Consider the following 21,533-nt stretch of genomic DNA (forward strand, 5'->3'; position numbering starts at 1 on the left):
TTGTGACAGACAGACTGACAGACGAATGAAATTTAAATGTCTCCTCGCTTTCGCGAAAGCGGGGGACAATAAAGCAGAAAAAAAAATTAAGCGGTTTGGGACCTGTCAAGTAATAATGATAATGTTAAATGATATTTTCTTTGAAAAAAAGTCAGAATTTATCAAATATTGTTTAAAATGCTAATTGATTTGTGGTTCGCGTTCATGTGGTACGGCCTATAGGTTATGCTCTGTGTAGCGACTATCGGAATTTCGAGAAAGGATCTGATTATATCAGATGGAGTTTAGTTGTCCATACCTCAGATTCAGTCTTCTGAAAATCAAAAGTTAAATAACTGGGGGAAAAACACAAAAATTTCACTGACTTCGTAAAGTAATGTGTATTTACCCATGCAATTTTATGCCCCGCCATAAAATGGCAGGGCATATAAAGTGTTACCCTGTTCCGTCATTCTGTCATTCCGTCATCATTCACTTTCCGTTCTTTATCTCTGCAACAGTTGCACACATTCAACTCAAACTTGAAATTGGATACGTCATAGTTTGAATTTGGTCATGATCCGATGATTTTTGACAGAGTTCTCAGAAAAAATAAGAAATTTTTAGTTTCCGCTCTCTAACTTTTGTAGGGATATATGTATATTTTACCAGAAAATACGGGTCAAGTTCGAATACAAATTTAAAACTAAATATTGCATTTCAAGTTTTTGCTGCTTGCGGGGGCATTCGTGGCGATAACCATTATTACAGTTAGTCATATTAAATAGAGAAAATTACAGAATTTCAAATATGCTTTTAATCATTAAGTGTGAATAAAAACTCTACTTTATTATGACACGGGAAACGTTGCATTAGTATGCAAATTTTGTGTTTTATTTGATAAAACTTGTGATTTCTATTCAAAATCTTGTTATTCATAAATCGATAATTATTATTCACATTCGTAAACTTGTGATTTATATGCGAAACCTTGTGATTTGTTTTCAAAAGTTGATATTTATGTTCGAAAACTTGTTATATTCATATGCAAGATCTTAATATTCATATTTGATATCTTTAGATGCGATAAATTTATATCTTGAAATTGATATGCGAAATTGATGAGATTGAAAACTTGTTATTCATATGCAAAAACTTGTAACAATTCATATTCGATAATCTTTTGATTTATTTTGCGATATTCTTGTGATTTTAGGCGATTTATATGTGATAATGAGATGTATTTAGACATTATTTAGAAATATTTAAAAATAGATCTCCCTGCACTTTTGGCACTTTCCGGAATATTACAGCGCGCGACATTTGGTTCTAAATGTTGTTTAATAAGAAATGGCGGCATGTTCAAAGAAGTCTTGTGTTGCATAGCAAAAGTAGATAACTAGATTTCATGGAAATCTGTATTTCAGAGTAAAATTTGTGTTAGTTTGAAAGTTAAGACAGATAATTTGAATTGTAAATTTCATAAATGGGTGATATATCGGTCAATGGACTTGGGAACGATTTGCCTAAGGGTGAAACAGATGAAAAATACCATGTTGAAATATGTCTCAAACCAACCAGGTATGTATAAAAGTATAAATTAAAAAAAAGAAAAGAACAGTTATAATGTCCTTTAGTTTATCTGTATAAAGTCTCAACACGATAGCAAAATCCTGAGCATTCAGATTCCTATAAATTTTTGCAATGTATATGTCACTACATCATCAGTGATCAAACTGATCACGACGTACCATGTGTACACATGGACCGTACACCGTACATCATGTACCATGTGTACACATGGACCGTACATCATGCATCATGAGGTTGGGCACAGTTCCTTTTTCGAGGAAGTATTACTATAAAACGGGATTATTCCTCTTTTCAGTAATAAAAACATTACTGTATACTGGAATTTTCGTCATATTTTTAAAATAATGCCCCAAATCCGTTTATTAAATAAAAAGTGCATGAAAAATATGATGTGATGTGTTTAAACTTTATTAAACCAACATCGCTAACAAAAAAATTCGGTCCTTTAGTGCTGCAGACAGAAGTAAGATGAGATTTAATCGTACAACATCATGAGTATTCTTCAAACGGATATGAATATTTCCCTTGTAAGTTATATTATTATTTGTTCAAAAACGGAAAATTTCATAGCTTGGTTTCGTGGAGGTGACGTCTTTTGAACATGCATAGGAATTTAAACTCACGTGCAGCAGTAATCCACGACTTTTACTTTAATTTTCCCTGTTGATAAATGATACGAAAAGTATGGAATCTTATAAGGGCATTCATGCTAAAACCATCTTTGAAAGACTATCTTTTGCAATTTAATATTTCAAATAATTATTTTCATCTGTAAAAGAAGCAGTGGTATAAAAAATTATTTTTACGATGTCTTTGAAAGAAATGATATAAAATTAAATTAGAACGAATAATTTCATGAACAAATTAGCAAGTGCTGAACGTATACAATCTTACAATTTTAACACAGATAAGCTTCCGTAAGAAATATATATCGTAGAAATATTTCATCACTCTTTTTCAGCATTTTGCAGCAATAAATATTGTAATTTTGAGCATACATACACTTAATAGACTATAAATATTTAGAGGATGTGAAAATATTCTTGCACTTAATCTTTTATTCAAAGCAAACACGAGAATAGAGGGTAAACGAGTGAAAATTCCCATATACAGTAATGTTTTTTATTACTGAAAAGAAGAATAATCCCATTTTATAGTAATACTTCCTCGAAAAAAGAACTGTGCCCAACCTGATCATGTACCATGTTTACATGTAATGTAAAGCATGGACCGCCCAATATACTAATAGGTATATAAAATATACATTACCCAAATGGAACGGGATATGATAGTCAGCATGTTTTAAATACTTTCCAATCAGATATACTTTTAGGGGATGACCATTAGCACTAGTCAGGAACAGATTATTTATTTAACTTGCAAATTAAGGACAGATTATTTATTTCAAAATTATTTTTTCTTAATTTTCATTTGAGATACATGTTTATCCCCAAACAGGCTTTTATGTCACATTTTGGCAATATAGTGTATATTGTTTTCTACTAGTATAATGCCATTGATGGAGATCATTAGTGGACTTAATTTCTCATATATAATCATGATAATTACTATCTATCATATTTTATTCATATGTTCATGTTTTTAGCTTAGCTGAAAGCCATGCAGTAAAAGAACATGTGTTAGCACTATTGAAACGACACAGAGTAGCATATGGGGACCTTACCCTGACAGCATTTGATGATGCCTTTTTACAGGAGAATGTGAAATCTGTTTCACTTTGTGACACAGAAAATGGTCCAGAGAAAAAGGTACAAGCATTTTTTATTGCAAATTTATGAACTTTGTGCTTCAAATTTCCTAAAAAAAAAAAAAAGCATTTGATTTGAAGATTGCAAGAAACATTTAATATGGTTGTGTCTATGAAAAATGAATTAAGAATTCATGATCATTGATTAGCTTGAGAAAATGCTCTTGTATCTTCAAATAGATTTGATGATATATTCTTGTCCTTGTAGCAAATATGCCTATTATCTAATAACTTGGTGTTACACGTATTTCGCCTCAATGAAGATGGACCAGGCACAGAGGAGCTGGATGATGAGGAGGACTTAGCAGCCGCTCATCACTGGTTGCTTCCTGCCTCCGATTTCAGTGGATTGTGGGATAGTTTAGTTTATGATGAGGATATCAAAAGAGGGGTTTGTACCTTTTTTAATCATACAACTTAAGATACATGTGGAAATGCATGTGTAACACAGAAGTATCAAACACAATTTTTTTTTACCATATGTGAATTTATTAAAATCATGTCTTTGTAGCTGTTGAATTATGCATCCACAACATTATTGTTTTCCGATAAAGCAGTGGACAACAATGTCATATCTTGGAACAAAGTTATCCTCCTTCATGGTTTGTTGACTGTAAAATATCATATTCTGTTTTGAATTTGAATGAAATGAATACTTTTTTCAACACCAAGTAAAAGCCATAATACTATATCTAGCTGCAATTCAGCAAATGTGTTAAATAGCATGTGAAATGTAACTGGATAATACCACTACAGCATATATTTTTTGACAGGGTTTAAATAATATTGTTTTGTTTCACACTGCTCATATTTTTTTTCTTGTATTTCATAGGACCTCCAGGGACTGGGAAGACCTCCCTGTGTAAAGCCCTAGCCCAGAAACTGGTCATACGAATGTCTGACCGGTACTCCTATGGTCAGCTGATTGAAATTAACAGCCACAGCCTATTCTCAAAGTGGTTCTCAGAGGTATTGCAAAGACAGTTCTGTGCTATTAATTCAACCAAAGATTTTTTAATTGAATGCATTTCAATTACAAAGGGACTGAATAGATTTTCTTTTTTTCACCATTGCATGGTAACTGTTATTTTCTGTTTGTTTACAGAGTGGCAAACTAGTAATGAAAATGTTTCAGAAAATTCAGGAACTGATAGATGATCAGGATGCTTTAGTTTTTGTATTGATAGATGAGGTAAGATGAATGTGTGTGTGTGTGTGTGTTTTAAACAATACTTTACCGTACTTGCTTTATCACTCATAAAGTTCACTTTATGTCTTGGATCATCAGTACTTGTCAGTTAGAGGGGGAGGGATTAGGATGAGGGGAGACTGTTGCAACCCTAAATAAATCATAGAAACTCTGATTTGGAAATCATACAACTAAGCATACTCAAACTGTATCAGAATCCTGTGCCTCACCTCCTGTAAGGCCTAGAGCAGGGTTGTGGTTAACTTTTGAAAACTTAGGGGCCATGTGGGCTCCTGACTTTTCAAATTTTACAGGCCCACAATTGACCCAGGGGCCCACATTATATGTTAATTAAAATTAAAATTCTTAAATTTTTTTACTGATTTCTTTATTAAAATTCCTAGTGTCAATATGTTCGCAGTCAGGGGCTGACAAATCCCATTGCCCGATGCCCAGGGCTAGTGAATTTTAAGGGTGGGCAGGTGAAATTTTATCAACCACTTGCCCATGAGCAAGTGACTTGAAAAAAATAAAATCCATATGTAAGTCATAGATCTAAAGCTTTGTACAGGGGTTTGCATTTCTACTCAGTATTTGTCTTCCATTTTGTTTTAGATATATATTTTAAAATATGATAATAGTTTATGGTGGGACAAGCAAATATTCAGGTAGGGCAAGTGAATTTTGACCATGCACTTGCCCTTGGACAAGTGCCTAAAAAATCTATTTGTCAGCCCCTAGCAGTATTTGAAATTTTGTCAGGTTTTCCCTTTTTTTAAAAAAAGTTTGATACAATAATATATTCATTTCATTTTGTAGCGTTTACCGGTAATCCTACAACTGACACATCTATTGTTTAATGGGTGAACATATTAAATTACATACAACCTGTAATGCAGTTTGGTTCAAATCTTTGTGTATTTGACACGATAATTCAAATTCTTTCTCTGAATAACTAGTCCTGATGGAGTGCCTCACAGCCGATTGTTACAATATTTCTTTAAGAACAATCTCAAATGTTTGCTCTCCTATCATCAAGATTGCAAATTAACGACTTCGATAAATTGCCACGTTTGATCTAAGTCAGGTACATTGTACATATGCTTGCACACAATACAAATAATCTAGGTTAGTAGAGCATTTGTTCAAAAACTGAAAGTACAATTCAAAAACTGAAATGTGATTATGTTCTGGAAAAAAAATTGTTCGCCATGTGGGCGACCAGATTTTTAATATCTAATCGCCCACAGGAAATTTTACTCGCATTTGCGAGTGGGCGAGTGGTTATCCACAACCCTGTAGAGCCAACCTGTTCATTTGTTGCATTTAGAAGAGAAAGTATATCATGACCCAAAAGTGACCACAACACTTAACTTTGTCAGATTCAAAACAAATCCTGTTGGTAAATTTTCTTGCATAGCTTTACCTTTGAGTTATATTTTCTTCAGATATTCAATGCAAAAAGCTCATCTTTTATAGATGCATACTGTGAAAAAAAAAATGAATGAAAAAGACATGCAGTTGACTTTGGATTATGTACCGATGTATAAAGTTAACATTGTCCTTTACATGATTAGGTGGAGAGTTTGACAGCTGCCAGGAAAAGCACCATGTCTGGGAGTGAACCATCTGATGCTATCAGAGTGGTGAATGCTCTGCTCACCCAGCTAGATCAAATTAAAAGGTAAACTGTCTTCCAGATATGAAATGAAAATAATGAGAAAGAGTAAAAAATTATACTAAGTGCACTTGCAGACTCCGTATATACTCGCCTATAAGTCGGTTTTTTGGGAGTTAAACTTTGATCCAAAACCCATTATCTGACTTATACGCGAGTTATAAAAAGACTGGTATTTTAGTGGGTCAATCCCTTCAATTAAAGCTTTAAAAATAAAACCGACTTATAGGCGGACCGACTTATAGGCGAGTATATACGGTAATTGTTATCCAATTGTACTTTCAACTTGCCTTTGACAACTTTGATGTGGAAAAACATATGCAGGTACATGTACGTGTATATTACAATTTGTCATACTGCAAAGGACAGTATTGTTCAGATACTGTACTTCTACATACATGTAGATTTATAACATATCTCCATTCCAATCATGGGAGTTTTATTATGCCAGTCTTTATAAACTTGTGAAAATTGAATTTTTAGACAATGTTGATTTTGTTATAATTGCTGATGACAACTTGAAGTACATGCAGTGGTATTTGTACTTTATCATGAATTGCTAGTGATATTTGTACAAGTGCTTACAGACATATGTTTTAGTGAAGCTGATTTACAGATTCCCTAATGTGATGATACTGACTACCTCTAATGTGACCGGCGCTATCGACCTGGCCTTTGTGGACAGGGCAGATATTAAGCAGTATATTGGACCTCCATCTCCTGCGGCCATATTCAAGATCTACCACTCCTGTATCACAGAACTCATGAGGGTATGTTTCTCTATCAACCTCAAATCCATATACAGTAAAACATGCTTACAGCAAACAGGTTTACCATGAATTAAGGTTTACACTGAAGTGATTTTCATTCCATGTGACTCTAAAAGTATATCGTAAACTTAACGGATATACATGTAATGAATTACCCTTAAAATGTAGCAAAATCCTCCGTCCCTGGCACTTCGTTATAAGCCTGTTTTACTGTATAACATGTGATTCATTGATTTGTTGGTAATGTAAAATGTTGAAATTTGATTCATAAATGTTTGTATATGCGGGGTCTTTTGATTGAAAAACATGTACGTATATGAGGGGTCTTTTGATTGAAAAACATTGCATCTCCTTAAGCGTAGAAATGTTTTAACAAGATTAAACACTGCTTTATTATGTTTTTGTGTTTGCTTTTGTTATCTTTGAATGTCTAAGTTAACAAAAGTTTTAGCTGAATAACACTGTGTGAATATTTATTTTTGAAGGTTGGAATCATCTCCCCTGCTCAGCAGTTGTTTGATTTACGGACATTGGAGGTCATGAAATTCATTGAAAAAAATGTCACAAAGCTTAGTTTGCAACTGAGAGATTTAGCAATGTAAGGAAATGATCCAAACAATCTCGATATTTTTTAACCTATACGCTTCTTTTTATTACATAGATTAAAAAATGGTTTATAGAGGAGACAACTACAGATTCTACATACTGGGCTCAATACTGTACATTTGACCTTGATCTTTGCATGAGCATGTGGCTCAGAAAAATAAAAGTCCATAGATATCTCACAGCAATTTTCAATTTTTGTGGTGAATGAAGTCTTCAAGTTTAAATATCAATAAAAATGAGTTTTGTCTTGAGTTTTCAAATTCTCCAAGTAATTTTAATCTTTTGATTGTACTTGCAGACAGAGTCAGGGATTAAGTGGAAGGACTTTAAGGAAGCTCCCATTTATTGCACATGCTCTCTTTGTTCAGGTATTTCAACTAATTAAATTGAGAGAAAAAAGATGGGTGCATAGAAAAGTTGAAAATCAGAGAATACGCAAGTTTTTATTTTGTTCAACAAGTATATACATATATGTCAATTTTTTTATAACTAATTTATACAAGTAAGTTTAAGAATAACCAAGATAATAAAGTAAATATTTCATTTTATGAAGTTATTGATGTCATCTTTTATGAGTAAACATTTTCTTTTGCAGAGTTCCAGTGTATCTCTTGAGGAATTTCTCGAAGGTTTGAGGAAAGCTGTGGAAAGACAGTTCAGAGAGAGGAATGACTTGTCGAAGGATTAAAAAACAGTCCTTAAGGAAGATAAAGAAAATCACCTAATCAGACTCAGTGTCATTCCTAATTCTGTGATAAACCTTGTGATTTATCATTATTTATGTCAGTGCTACAGTTTTTCCTCGTGATAGAGCATTATTATAAATGCCCTGTCAGTGAAAACAGGAGGATTCTGGGTTTCTCCGTCAATCTGTCTGTCAGACTTTGTGTATGCTACTTGTTTTCAGGAATTTTTTTGTTAATCTTTGATGTTTGGTACACTTTTGTATATAGAAGATTGTCAGATCAAATTTTGGTTCAGCTAATTTTGGACTTTGACCATTACCTTGGAGTTATGAACATTAACTGAAAATCTGTGAAATTTGCTTTACACATTAAAGCCCCAAAAATGTGTACATATATCTCTTGGTATCGTATCATTTGTCTATCAAATGAGAAACAATAGGTCTTGATTTTATTGATTGGTCTGCCTCCTGTGTTATAAGAAAAAGAGAAAACTTTTAGAATTTACATAAAAACTGGTACATTGCTATTTGCTGATTGTCTGTGTGTTGTGGACTTCTATTTCTGTCTAAATTATAGTCCAATATTACTAAGGGCCACTGAAATCTTTGCTTCAGGAGTCTTAAAATTTTGATGCATTTCATTGAAATTCTGAAATCAGTTCCTTACCAATAATATTGATAAAAAAATGTTCATAATATTCTGTAGATTTTGACAGTTACATGTGCATGTATTATGATCTTCAATTGAAATTTTCAGCATTTTGGGGTGCTATTAATTTAATGTTAATTATATCTTACAACTGTGCTGTCAAACTGTTCTAGCACATTCTGAATTCTCTGTCATAGGATCATGTATCAGCTTCAGTGAATGCATTGTCAAGATTTTTTTATGGTTAGTAGCTCAAGGGATGTGTATTGCTTTAGCAATATGCTTGTTATACTAATAAAAAAGAATTTCTGAACTATAAGTATTGTTGTATTTAGATGTCATTTTTAGCTCACCTCGATGAAGTCGAGATGAGCTTATGCTATACCCCCGGCGTTGGCATCGTCGTTAGTGTCGGCGTCCCGGTTAAAGTTTTAGGAGCAAGTCTATTCCCAAGTAACCTGGACCAAACTTGTATGGATGATGCATCTAGGGATGTACACTACCAAACTTGCTTCGGATGCTGGATCTGACCTACATTTTCCAGATGAGTGACCAGGTTAAAGTTTTTGGAGCAGGTCCATTCCCAAGTAACTATAAGCCCTACCTGGACCAAACTTTCATGGATGATGCATCTAGGGATGGACACTACCACACTTGCTTCGGATGCTGGATCTGACCTACATTTTCCAGATGTGTGACCAGATTAAAGTTTTTGGAGCAGGTCCATTCCCAAGTAACTATAAGCCCTACCTGGACCAAACTTTCATGGATGATGCATCTAGGGATGGACACTACCACACTTGCTTCGGATGCTGGATCTGACCTACATTTTCCAGATGTGTGACCAGATTAAAGTTTTTGGAGCAGGTCCATTCCCAAGTAACTATAAGCCCTACCTGGACCAAACTTTCATGGATGATGCATCTAGGGATGGACACTACCAGATTTGCTTCAGATGCTGGATCTGACCTACATTTTCCAGATGAGTGACCAGGTTAAAGTTTTTAGAGCAGGTCCATTCCCAAGTAACTATAAGCCCTACCTGGACCAAACTTGCATGGATGATGTATCTAGGGATGGGCACTACCAGACTTGCTTCGGATTCTGGATCTGACATATATTTTCCAAATGAGTAACCATGACAATGTGTTTGGAGTAGCTCTATAATTATTTATATGGCCTGTTATGATTTAACTTGCATAGAAGGTGCATTCCAGACTTGCTTCGGATGTAGGAAATGAAAGACATTTTCTTGATTAGTGAACAGGTTAAAGTTTTTGGAACAGGTCAATTCCCAACGAACTATAAGACCTACTTACACAGAACTTGCATGAATATTGTTTTCAGGAAGCACACTAACTATAAAGAAAATATGATGTGAGATTTGCATTACTTTTACTGATAATATTTGTCGAGGTGAGCTTCGTAATCTTTGATTACCTATGTTTAATGTCTTTGTATAGTGTAATTGTTCAATTATATCTTTATCTAGAGGGGAAAAAATGATATTATTTTAGGATTTTAGAAGAAAATTTCAGGGTAAATGTATAGATGGAAATAAGCCATAATGCTATGTGTATTGAGTCTGCTTTTCTTGACTTCTCGTAATCAGCAATCAAGTCACTAGGAAAGACAAGGTACTTGTATATTCACCAATTTGTGTCATTGCTGTTTTTGTCAAGGTAAAATAGCAAGAAATATTTAACATTGAATAGTAAATTTTGGACCTTCAATGTGTTATGGTTTCATAATGCAGATGGCATGCTGCAAAATTGAATAATGTGTCTGCACAGCCATCTGTGTTATGATATGTTGAATGTCCAAAATTTACAATTCAATCCTTATATTTACATACATTTTATGGTACATTGTAGATTGATAAATATATCACTTGTGCATACATATACACTTATGCCTGTTTAATGGCTAACTTGAGGAGGTAGCCATTGGTGTTTCAAGGTGAAAGTTAATTTTGATTTTCATTTCTGATGTTGGCACTTGTATTGCTTTCAATGTTTGTCATGTCAAAATAAAATCATTTTAACCTCCCCATCAATGCTATGATGTTTGAGTGTTAAAGCTTTCAACATACTTTATAAGAAAAATACATATTGAAATATGAATATGTGTTATTGAATCACAATTCCAAAATTTTTTTTCAAAAAGAAGTTGAATTCAAGGATCACTTTTAATTTTCTTATTGAAAAGTTGATTTAGAGAATTTTAGGTCATAGCATTTTTTATTTATTTATTTTTTATTTATTTATTTATTTTTTTTTTTTGAAATGCATTTTGAGACAGAGGTTCACTTACAGGTTTATCAAAAACATTTGATAATCTCAAGATGTACATTTTATTGTTTTTATCAAAAAGACAGAGTGTTGAATGATCTGAGTCAGGGGTGAATGTGTATAAATATTTAAAATGTGTGTGTGTGTGGTGTGCAAATAATGTATAATTTTTGTGTAAATATTTCATTTTTTTTTATGTTTTAACGTATTTATAAAAATTTAAATTTTACTGATTCAAAAGTTTTTTTTTTAATTTAAAAATAATATTACATACCAATCATCGAAAAAAAAATAATTTGACACGAAACATTTTATGTACGAGATGCCAAAAGTGCAAGTGCGAGAAAATAGTCCTTCATTAAAGTAGGGAGGAAAATATACAGAGACGTATATCGATGCTTTTAGAATCTTTCATTCTATTATTCGGAAGTTGGTTAAAACTGAATTATACGAATAATCTGATAAATTTCTAATGAAAGTTATTTTGACATTATGGCGCCCTGGCGGATGAATATAGTTGATATTGTCACCTTGGAACCAAAATGGCCGCTATATGGAGAAAAAAATGATAATGTATACGTACATAAATTTGCAGTTTTTTCGTGATTGTTATTTAAAATGAATTAAAAATGTAAGTCGATTAGATAAAAGGTGCCTTTTAAGAAATGCAAGGTTTATTTTTTCTTGAAATATAAATACTTGTTCATATTTGGAAGAGGGAATATGTGATTGCTATCAAATACTATCAGAGACAGTTTATGTCTCTGATACTATATAGAGCTATATTCATGTATACAGTGTGATATTTAGACTTTACTTGAAAGAATACCCGAGTGTTTATGAGGTTAACTTTCTTTTGCTAGACTTGTGGCGATTCATCCATTCCAAGCTAGACATGTGGTTTACGTTTTTAAAATAGATGTAGCTAGGTTTGTAAATAATATGTGTTTAGAAATTAAGTCAATAATGATTTTCATTATATTGTACTTTTAGGCTTAATGTGTTGAAATACACCATCATTGCATGCATGTGATCATGGTGATTAGACTTTGTGATGTACTGGTACTCTTGTTTCATAATGTGAAACACAGAGGAACACATTTTAGAGGATTGGAAGTATTGTCAGATTCCTAGGAGTATTGTGATATATACTGTTTAGTTTTGAAAGTCTTAAAGAGCAAAGTGAAGGGAGGGGGCTGAGAATAATGTGAAAACTTTGAATGAGAGATAATATATGATGACCTAGATGAATGTCAGATTGTGGGGTAAAAATGTTGACAAATATGAATCTGGTCATTTATGTAAAATAATTGTTTAATTTGCAGGTGAGGTCATGCAAATGTAATTTCAACAGAAACCTTGCAGACATGTCAAGAGAATTATTTCGCCCACAGTATCGACAGATCAGCAGAAAGAATGGATGGACCTGTCCACCTCATCCTCTGCAATGTGTGGCCTGGTTTTTCGTTCTTTACTTTTCGTTTGTGAATTTCACAACTTTGGTTCCACATTTACACTCAGATTCTCAGCCAGCTGTTTATGCAGTATCCTTTTCATGCTGTTTTTAAAAATTAAGTTATATTTTACTATTTCATTCAGGTTTGTAAAAATCATTCAATTTTCAAAAAAAATATATTTATATACTGCAAACATACTTTTTTCAGGGGGGTCTTATGTCCAAGGAATAACAATTTCAGCTTAATTAGTGGGTAAAAATTTCTTGCATTGCCACTCTATGTATTAAATGCATTCAAAGTTTCCCACCCTTTTGTTCTCATCCCAAATGGGCAATTATAATATGGGGCAAATTAAAAGAAGACAGAGTGATTCTTTGAATTGACTGTGTTTGGGCAAATTTAAAATGGGCCAAAATCATTTGCAAGTGTGAAGGGGCAGAACTAACATGGGCAAAAATAACCCTTGTTCAGTTTTCGTATTGAGAGTGTATATGCTGAAAACATACATGGGAACAACATGAAAAAAATTAATTTTCTTGGGTGATCTCTGCAATGACAGTGAAGAGCATCTTACACATTTAACATAAATGGCAACACAAGAACATCTCGGAGAAGAGTTACCTTTGGAAAAAGTATAAGGTACACCTCTCTTGTCTATCCACTGTGATATGTAAATCCTTAACATACTGTTAGCTCACGGGTATTGCATTGCTTTCCCATATTATTACTCATATTGTGGCCAGCACCATAAACCCAGCAGATCCTGCAGTGCTGAAAGGCAGTCAAAAAAGAAAGCCATTTGATAGAAAGAAACATCCTCATGTTATTGATGAAAACATGCATTGCTATATCTGTGAAACAGATGTGTAAGTCCAAATCTACATATAAAACTCACGTAACACAAATAGGTAAAATCATATATATGTGTATATTGTTTTTTCTAGACCTTAAAAAGGACATTATTATCCAAGAATCAAAAAGTCATTTTTTGCCGCAACCAATTCTCAAAAGCACTCTGAAATGTTGTTTTTCTTTATAAATTAATGTACATGTATGTCCACATTTTCTCAACCAGAGAGCTACAGTTCTGCAGCTATATCTTTGAATAGGCACAAATTATATTTGGTGAGGTTGAAATTGTATTTCACCAATTTTACTGGTTTTAATTATTTTTTTCTCATTTTGAAAAACAAAAAGGGCATGGTGCTGCTAAAATGCTCTAGTAAAAAAAAAAAAAAAAAAAATTATATATTTTTTATTTGAGAAAATATACTGCTCAACTGAAAAAAAGTAGTAGTTAGATTCTTACCTTTAGTTGACAATGAATGATTTTTATATTCAGTTATGTTTGAATATGAAAATATTTTGAAAAGTATTGAAATAATAAAGTGCTTTCTTTGTTTTTGGAGATTAAGTGTTGAATTATTGCAGAATTATGTAACATGCATGAGCGACCATCAGTCCCCTTATTAACAAATAAATACATTTTGTTTATAACTTTCTTTAAATCATTCTTATAAAATGGATGAAAGTAATAATAGACATGTATAATATTGTATTATTGGCCCATATTACATTTCATGGATGAAAGAGCCATAAACAGTTGACCTTTGACACTTCTTTAAAAAAAAAAGTAAATAATTGTGTTTATTGTTCCAAATAAACAGCAACCAATTTTCAGAAAAAATAAATGATAAAATATTCAGTAGTCATAAAAATATGAAGTTGAGTCATAAAATCTTTATTTTCAGTGCCTCCAACTCTAAGCATTGTAGTGCCTGTAATAAGTGTGTAGCCGAGTTTGACCATCACTGTAAATGGCTGAACAACTGTGTGGGAGGCAAGAACTACAGGTACAGTAATTAACAGTCTGCATGGAGTCTAGCTTCAATTGGCAGTGCACAAAGTTCATCAGGATTTTAATCAGAAGAATCTATTCCTGACAAAAAAATCTAATTCTCCTTAAAAATTTACACTACAGAAAACACTGTTATAAGAATGGAAAAATATTAGTTTCTTTGTGAAGCATATGAACTGGCAATATCCATGCTTGCTACAAACTGTTTTACTGTACTAGAGTTAAACATCTACCAGTGTATACTTTGTATATCTACATTTAATTTCAAACTGGCTTGCACTTACTCACCAAAAACAGGAATTTTATAAAGTTGGAAATAATAATTTTTTTCCAGGTGGTTTCTTGCAGTGCTGGTGACTGGTATGTTGGGTGTATTATTCGTCCTAATTGTGGCCTTGCTGGAGTTTGTGTCTTACTATAGTGATAAAACTGAAGGGAAAATTTTGCAACCATATATAGGTATAACATTAACATAAAATATATGCAGTTATTTTTTTCTGAACAGTGTATTTTTCAAAATTTGTTTTTAAGGGTAAACTGAATAGAGAAAAGAAGAAAAAAAAAATACTTTAATGTGAAATACACAGAAAATGCTTATAAAAGAGAAGTCAAAAATATATGTAAATGTACTTTTCATACATGCATTTTCTATTTACAGATTTTAAAGCCAGTAAGTATTTCCAGTATATGGTGTGGTGTATGTGAAGCTGTATGTAAATAAGTGTTGGATAAATTTATGTTTAGAATACTTCAGTAAAGGATTGATATAATTAATGAGGCACCATTTTAGTACTTTTGAGGTATTTTGTGATATCAGAAATCATTTTTCTGATACCAAAATTTGAATTTTTTATATCAGAAAACAGATTTTTAGATTTAAGAAAGTAAATGGAATTTTTGGATGATTATCAAAAGTTCTATTTTCTGATTTCAGAAAATCATTTTTTGATATCAGGAATTTAAATTTCTGAGGCCAGAAATCATTTTAAGATATCAGAAATACTAGTGGATTTTTTTTGGTTTTTACATCAAATGTCAAATTTTTAATAGAAATTTAATAAAGATAGCTGTTAAATTTCATGGATTAATGATTCTCACTAGACCTTTAAGTATAATTTTTACTTGAATTGTTTATACAAAATTTATCCAATGTTTACAGAAGGTAAGTGCATGTATTTACAGTTACATAAATATAGAGGGTTTCTATTCTTGTTATTTATTTTCTAATTTTGCAGATAAGTCTATTTGGGTGTGGGTGGGTGTTAGATTCAGTTTTCAAAAGAAGCCTAAATCGGTTCAAATTTATTGCTCAGTATAAACATCCTATGGCACATGACAATTTTTACATTTATATATGTTATATAGGAAATGAACAGTTGAACATGTATTCCAAAGTGGATATACAAAATCAATAGTGTATCTGATGGAGATTATGCAACAATCATAGCCCTTACAAAAATAATACAATTTGTGTATCAAGTATACAGAGGAGGGTGATTAGGTATTCTATTATTGACAATGACAGTTTCTTATTCAAATACTAAAGGCATTTTAGCTGCTACAATTACTTCACAAGAATCTTATTTACATTTTATTTTCTGAGATGTTGTTGATGCAAAAATAAAGTTTTTTTAATATAATAAAGGAAAGTTCATTAAGTCCTATAGTATAAGTTACTTGATAGAATATGTCTCATGATGGATGTGTTACTATTGTTTTGTGAAATAATTTAAAAATACATGATTTACATTATTAACCTGATGTTTCATAAATCTGCTTCATTTTCATTTTTCAGACAATAAAACTGCAGGTATGTAAGGAAATTTTGAAGTATCAATTGAGTAATGTTAATTTCACTCTTACAGTCTTACTGATAAAGTTTTGTTCTTCTCTTTAATGGAAATTTATTTGAACTAATGTGCCTTCTTAGAAGCAAAACTGAGAAAATCTCAATATTAAATTTAGTTTAAGTGGCTTAATCTTACCTTTAACTTTTCAGAGTTTAGGATCTGCTATGCACCAGTTCCTGATAATGGCTTTCTAGCCATAGTGGGTGTCACTTCTGTATTCTTACTTCTGGCACTGGGACTACTTATACACTTATTTGCCTTCCATTGTTATTTAAGTAAGTAGTTTGGTTCCAAAACAATCATGTGCAGTAGAAAGCTTGAAAAAAAAAATTTTTGTATAAACCCTACATGTGTCAGACACCATTGAAAATGAAAACAAGGTTGACTGGTCAAGAGTATTCATACATTTGAGAACAGTTATCGTGCATATCAAACAGGGCTGTTTTGATACCGTTCAAAAATAATACATATAACTTTCACAAAAGTTGAGACTGCAGATACTCATACATTTAACTCTTGCAAAAATAATGAGCCAGACAAATTAACATATATGGCAAAAACGAAATTTATTATATAACTATGCCTTTTACAATGAAGTACATGTAACTGAATGTGTTTTACAGTGTATAACCACATGACAACATATGAGTACATAGTCCATCAGCGAGAGAGAGAAGAAAATGATTACAATACAGACGTCCCAAGTAGTCACAGGGAGAAGAAAAAGGTAAATGTAGAAAAAATAGATGGAAAGGATATATAGGCACAAGTAAAAGCCTGAAAATATTCATAATGTCACTTGTATTATTTAAAGTTAGATCTGATGAATTAAAAAATATTGTACAATATGTATTATCCAATGTAAAGGCAAATATCTTCTGAATTTTTAAATATACAATTGAGTGTCAATTGAATTAATATTTTTTAAAGCTTAAAGTATCCTAATTTTTATCATTTCAGTCAAAAATGAAAAATAGGGTAGAGCCAAGCAATGTGAGAAATGGAAAAGACAAAATGTAAGATATCGTTTTTTGAGGGTTATGACTGAAAGATCGTGGTTGAGTAAACTATTGGTATGAAATATGCTCAAACACTCCAAAGAGGTTAATGAAAAACAGTGTTTACTTGAGATATTTGTTCCGTTGGTTATAGACTAAGCATTAAGGTATTCTCTTTGATAATTAATCAGTACAGCAGTCATTATCAACTCCTTAACCTATCAATACTTCTTTAGAATCATTGCACCAAATTTGGTATCATTCTTATACTGTAGTATTAACTGAACTGAGGTTATCAACTGTTGCATAGAAAAATGAAAATTAGCTAATCCAGTCAAAGACCCAAAAGCTCTATTTGCATGTATTTCTATTAAATCTTTAAAGTAAAAACAGTTTCTCAAATCCATAAAATAATAAGAAAAACTAATTTTAGAGAAAAAAATAGAAAATACTAAAAGTTTACATGCTAATACATGTATATATACAAAAATTTACACATAAATACAGTTTAACTTCAGTATCTTAAACTTCAATATCTAGAATACCATAAATACATGTAAGTAGTAAGAAGTAAGTTTGAAGTAACCACTTTATATGTATTTTAACCTCAGTATCCAGACAATATCTCAACTTTTTTCTCTGTCCCATCAGGTTAGAGATATAAAGTGTTGCACATGTCATGATTTGTATTGTAAAAGAGGTTTGACTGTATATACAAAAAGTAATACATGTATGTCAAAAAGTTTTCAAATACAAAATTACACAAACAGCCATTGGTTTGAAATTTGGTCCAAATTATAGTATTTAGTAAGGAAGTAGGAGTTAAAAAAAGAACTTAAAATGAATGTACAAGTATTTCGTATTTAATGGAATGAGATAGTATTTAAAAAATATTTGTTTTTTAATACTTTTACTTGAACAAGTGCTTGGCTTATTGAGAGTCAGCATTTAAGTTTATGATGATTTTGCAGGTCATCATCCTCTGATATGAATGAAAACAGTGGTCTACATTATCAGAAAATGTTAGAAGAGGCAGAGCGACAGAGAACAGATGGGGAAACTCCTCCTCCCCTGACCTCCCCCATACATCACCTAGACAACAATAATATGGTAAGTTCTAAGTCACTGCAATCGAAATTCATGTACAAATACAAGTATTGATCAGAAAAAATAAGAAATTATGCATTTAATTGGGGGGGTTGGGGACAGTTCCAAATGCAAGATACATTTAATACTGTAAAGCAGCTGTTACTTGTATGTTAGAAAATATTTTTAATAATCTACAACTGATGCATGCTATAAAAAATTATGCAAACTAGTGTTCTTAAATATTTGAATGTGGAAGTAAAGTTCAGTCATCATTAATAATGCTTGTTGTGTGATGAGTTTCAGTCAATGATTTCCAAAATAGAAAATATGTTATGAACAATAATCAGATCACAGTATTTCTTATAGCAATAGGGAGACCTGTATAAATGCTCTGTTTTAAAAAAAGAGTGTTTTTAAAAAAAATTTTTTTTTTTTAGACTTTTGATAAGTACAGCCGTGTTGATGATAGTGATGGAAGCAATACAGTGAAGAGATTGAGGAGGAAGAAGAGAAAAAGCCTCCGAGGTCATCCGAGGCAAAACACTGGCGGAGACACCCAGGAAACAGATCAGAAAATATCCACTATTGGTAAAGTTACAATGTACTTTCTGAAATTTTTGAATGATACTGTTTTACCATATACAAAATGGGTTATAAATATTGGAACATGTATTTTTTATCTATTCAATTTTTCAGATGTTGCACCCAGTATTGAAATCAACCAAAGCATTTTGTTATTTAAGAGTCATATTCATATCTTTCCAAGTTTTAAAAATATTACATGTACTTTTGAATATTTCATCATTTTCTGCAGTATTTGTAACTTTTCATTTCAGACAATTCTTCGTTATACTACACCAAATCTTTAAAAACACAAATGGAAGCTTCTTTAAAGAAGCATTCACAGAAATTGATGCCTAGTGTTCATGAAAATAAAAGCTATCATTCTGACACAGACGATTCCCAAAATGAGGCTCCGCCAAAAACTGTTTTAAAGGGAGACTATACTCAAGATATAAGCCCAGACTCAGGAATCAATTCACAGGATTCTCTTCGCAGAAGTAAACGATTAAGACGTAAAAAGCCCCGTAAACCCAAAAACATGGATGTAGAAGAAGAAGAAAATGAGGACTTGAATTCAACCACGATTTTCACAGTAAATGGATCAGCCAAATTTAATAGAGATGGTAGTCTGAATTATAAGGATGGTTTTCGAGAACTTCCGTTAACACCTGTTCAACTGAGGAAGAGTGGGAATCCCAGTGAAAGTAGACGTGTAGAAGTGCCAAAATTAGACTTAGGAGCTTTGAGGGAAAGTCATGAGAGTAATTCGTATCAGCCTGTTAGTTCACTAAGGTCATCAGATACGTACAGAGCGGTGCTAGGAAAAATTCCTGAGAGATCATCATATGACACAGAGGTCTAGTCTATTTTTTGATTCTGTTGAAATCTTGAGAAAGTGGGTTTTTTCCCCCTTAATGTTTAACTGTATCTCTAAAAAGAAATTGAAAGTCACTGTATGTGATGCCTGAACATAACTTTGGTTAATTCATTCCTCTAATCCTGTAGTAATTCTGTTTAATGAGCAAAAAATTTAGGACAATCAACATTTAATTTTATTGGATTTGAAAGACATGCACGTGTACTTTGTCATATGATCATATTGTCTGTAATTATTTCTTCCTTTGTTGTAATTCTCAAAAATGGTAAAACACTTTTATCAAAGTCGTGTTGATATTCATCATTTGATACTTTCCTTGAATGTTCTTGTATTTATTCTATTGTACTGCCTGCTTTTACAATCCAAATAATTGATTTTATTTACAACTGCTTTTTCAATTACCTTGACTGTGATATAATTTAAACTGTATGGTTGTCAGTGTGTTATACCATAATGTTACCATTCCTTTATATTGGTTGAAGAAGGGCATGTAGTATTGTGATACTGTAGACGTACATTTTTCTGCATGGTATTAATTAATGCTATGTATGTGGTCATAGATTTTCCACGGAAATTTGTCCCAGCAAACCTATAATACATCTAAGACATACAACAACAATCCAAGAAATCTGTGTAAGCTTCTACCCACGGATTCAACAAAAATTGCAATTCCTTGGAATTATGACTATGTAGAAAAAGTATGTTTACAGTATATGAAGAAAAAAGTAATCTTCTTTCATCAACAGAGGGTTGAAACTGCCTTTACTCTGTTGGAACAAGAACGGAGTCAATTCAAATTGAGTACTTATTTATATAAACATGATGTGTGAAATTTTAATTTTGAACATGGCTGAGCATATTTTTTCCCTAATTTTTATGTTATCAAAGCTATTTTGTTTTAAATCAATTATACACATGCATATTTTAATTGTATACTTATTGGCTTACAAATGCATTATTGTTTCCGTCCAGTATATTGTTTTCAATATATTTTATTCCTTTTTTTATTGCATCTTATATTATTTATTGTTGGTGAATCCATTCCATTTAGATTATGAAGGACCAAACTCACAAGATGTTAGAACTCTTCATTATTCATCTGAGCAATTCAGTAGAGTATATTGCAGGATTCATTATTTGTACTATGGGAAAAAATGATTTCTTATAATTTTCAGACATTAATATCTGCAAACTAAGTATTTGTGCCTTCTTAAAGAAAATCTATACACAAACATTTGTAGTACATGTACATGTACTTGGATAATTGTATTGTTTATAGGTTCCTGGTAATAATTACATGTACAGAGTAACTAGTTCAATCCAGATTTTTTTCCTCAGTGTTTTGTTTCATTGACAATTTTGGACCCTAGAAACTAAACAATTGATACTAAGTAAATGTGGTTTAGATAAGTTTCACTGTGACACCTTTCAGCTGTTTTGTTGTTGATTTTTTTTTACTAGCAGGTAAAGTTTTTAGATCACTTTTAACTTTAACATGATTTTGGGTTCCTCATTTTAATTTTTTTGTACAGTAAGTTTACACAGAGCACTTTTTAGTGTATTATCAATTGTTGATTAAATTATTATAATTAATTTATACTGACAGGACTTTGTCTAATCTGTCAGTTTATA

The 21,533-nt window shown here is 31.9% G+C and overlaps 2 protein-coding genes across 2 annotated transcripts; both read left to right on the forward strand.

The window, feature by feature from the left end:
* The first annotated feature begins 1,374 nt into the window (after positions 1-1,374).
* On the forward strand, positions 1,375-9,230 carry LOC133205928 (pachytene checkpoint protein 2 homolog). The gene is made up of 11 exons (XM_061341820.1): positions 1,375-1,560; positions 3,179-3,341; positions 3,549-3,731; positions 3,852-3,942; positions 4,173-4,309; positions 4,446-4,532; positions 6,107-6,213; positions 6,824-6,977; positions 7,463-7,575; positions 7,882-7,951; positions 8,179-9,230. Exons 1-11 carry the CDS (start codon positions 1,466-1,468, stop codon positions 8,269-8,271), a joined length of 1,293 nt encoding a protein of 430 aa, XP_061197804.1. The 5' UTR covers positions 1,375-1,465; the 3' UTR covers positions 8,272-9,230.
* A 2,535-nt stretch (positions 9,231-11,765) lies between these two features.
* LOC133206176 (palmitoyltransferase ZDHHC11-like) lies at positions 11,766-21,524 on the forward strand. Its single transcript, XM_061342105.1, has 11 exons — positions 11,766-11,839; positions 12,534-12,752; positions 13,359-13,531; positions 14,417-14,518; positions 14,858-14,982; positions 16,523-16,648; positions 16,997-17,100; positions 17,334-17,389; positions 18,343-18,481; positions 18,898-19,048; positions 19,297-21,524. The coding sequence occupies exons 2-11, from the start codon at positions 12,576-12,578 to the stop codon at positions 19,884-19,886; spliced, it is 1,743 nt and encodes a 580-aa protein (XP_061198089.1). The 5' UTR covers positions 11,766-11,839; positions 12,534-12,575; the 3' UTR covers positions 19,887-21,524.
* Positions 21,525-21,533: the final 9 nt, after the last annotated feature.

This window comes from Saccostrea echinata, unplaced genomic scaffold, assembly GCF_033153115.1.
Source record: "Saccostrea echinata isolate AGI-Se365-2 ecotype Australia unplaced genomic scaffold, CSIRO_AGI_Sech_v1 ptg000054l, whole genome shotgun sequence".
Taxonomy (NCBI): Eukaryota; Metazoa; Mollusca; class Bivalvia; order Ostreida; family Ostreidae; genus Saccostrea; species Saccostrea echinata.

What these genes read in the sequence shown, in the direction of transcription:
- LOC133205928 (XM_061341820.1), top strand. Translation starts at nt 1,466, where the DNA reads ATGGGTGATATATCGGTCAATGGACTTGGGAACGATTTGCCTAAGGGT. An exon ending in ATATGTCTCAAACCAACCAG is followed by an intron (nt 1,561 to 3,178) that starts GTATGTATAAAA and finishes TCATGTTTTTAG; the next exon opens with CTTAGCTGAAAGCCATGCAG. An exon ending in TCTCAAAGTGGTTCTCAGAG is followed by an intron (nt 4,310 to 4,445) that starts GTATTGCAAAGA and finishes GTTTGTTTACAG; the next exon opens with AGTGGCAAACTAGTAATGAA.
- LOC133206176 (XM_061342105.1), top strand. Translation starts at nt 12,576, where the DNA reads ATGTCAAGAGAATTATTTCGCCCACAGTATCGACAGATCAGCAGAAAG. An exon ending in TATATCTGTGAAACAGATGT is followed by an intron (nt 13,532 to 14,416) that starts GTAAGTCCAAAT and finishes CTTTATTTTCAG; the next exon opens with TGCCTCCAACTCTAAGCATT. An exon ending in AATTTTGCAACCATATATAG is followed by an intron (nt 14,983 to 16,522) that starts GTATAACATTAA and finishes TTAACTTTTCAG; the next exon opens with AGTTTAGGATCTGCTATGCA.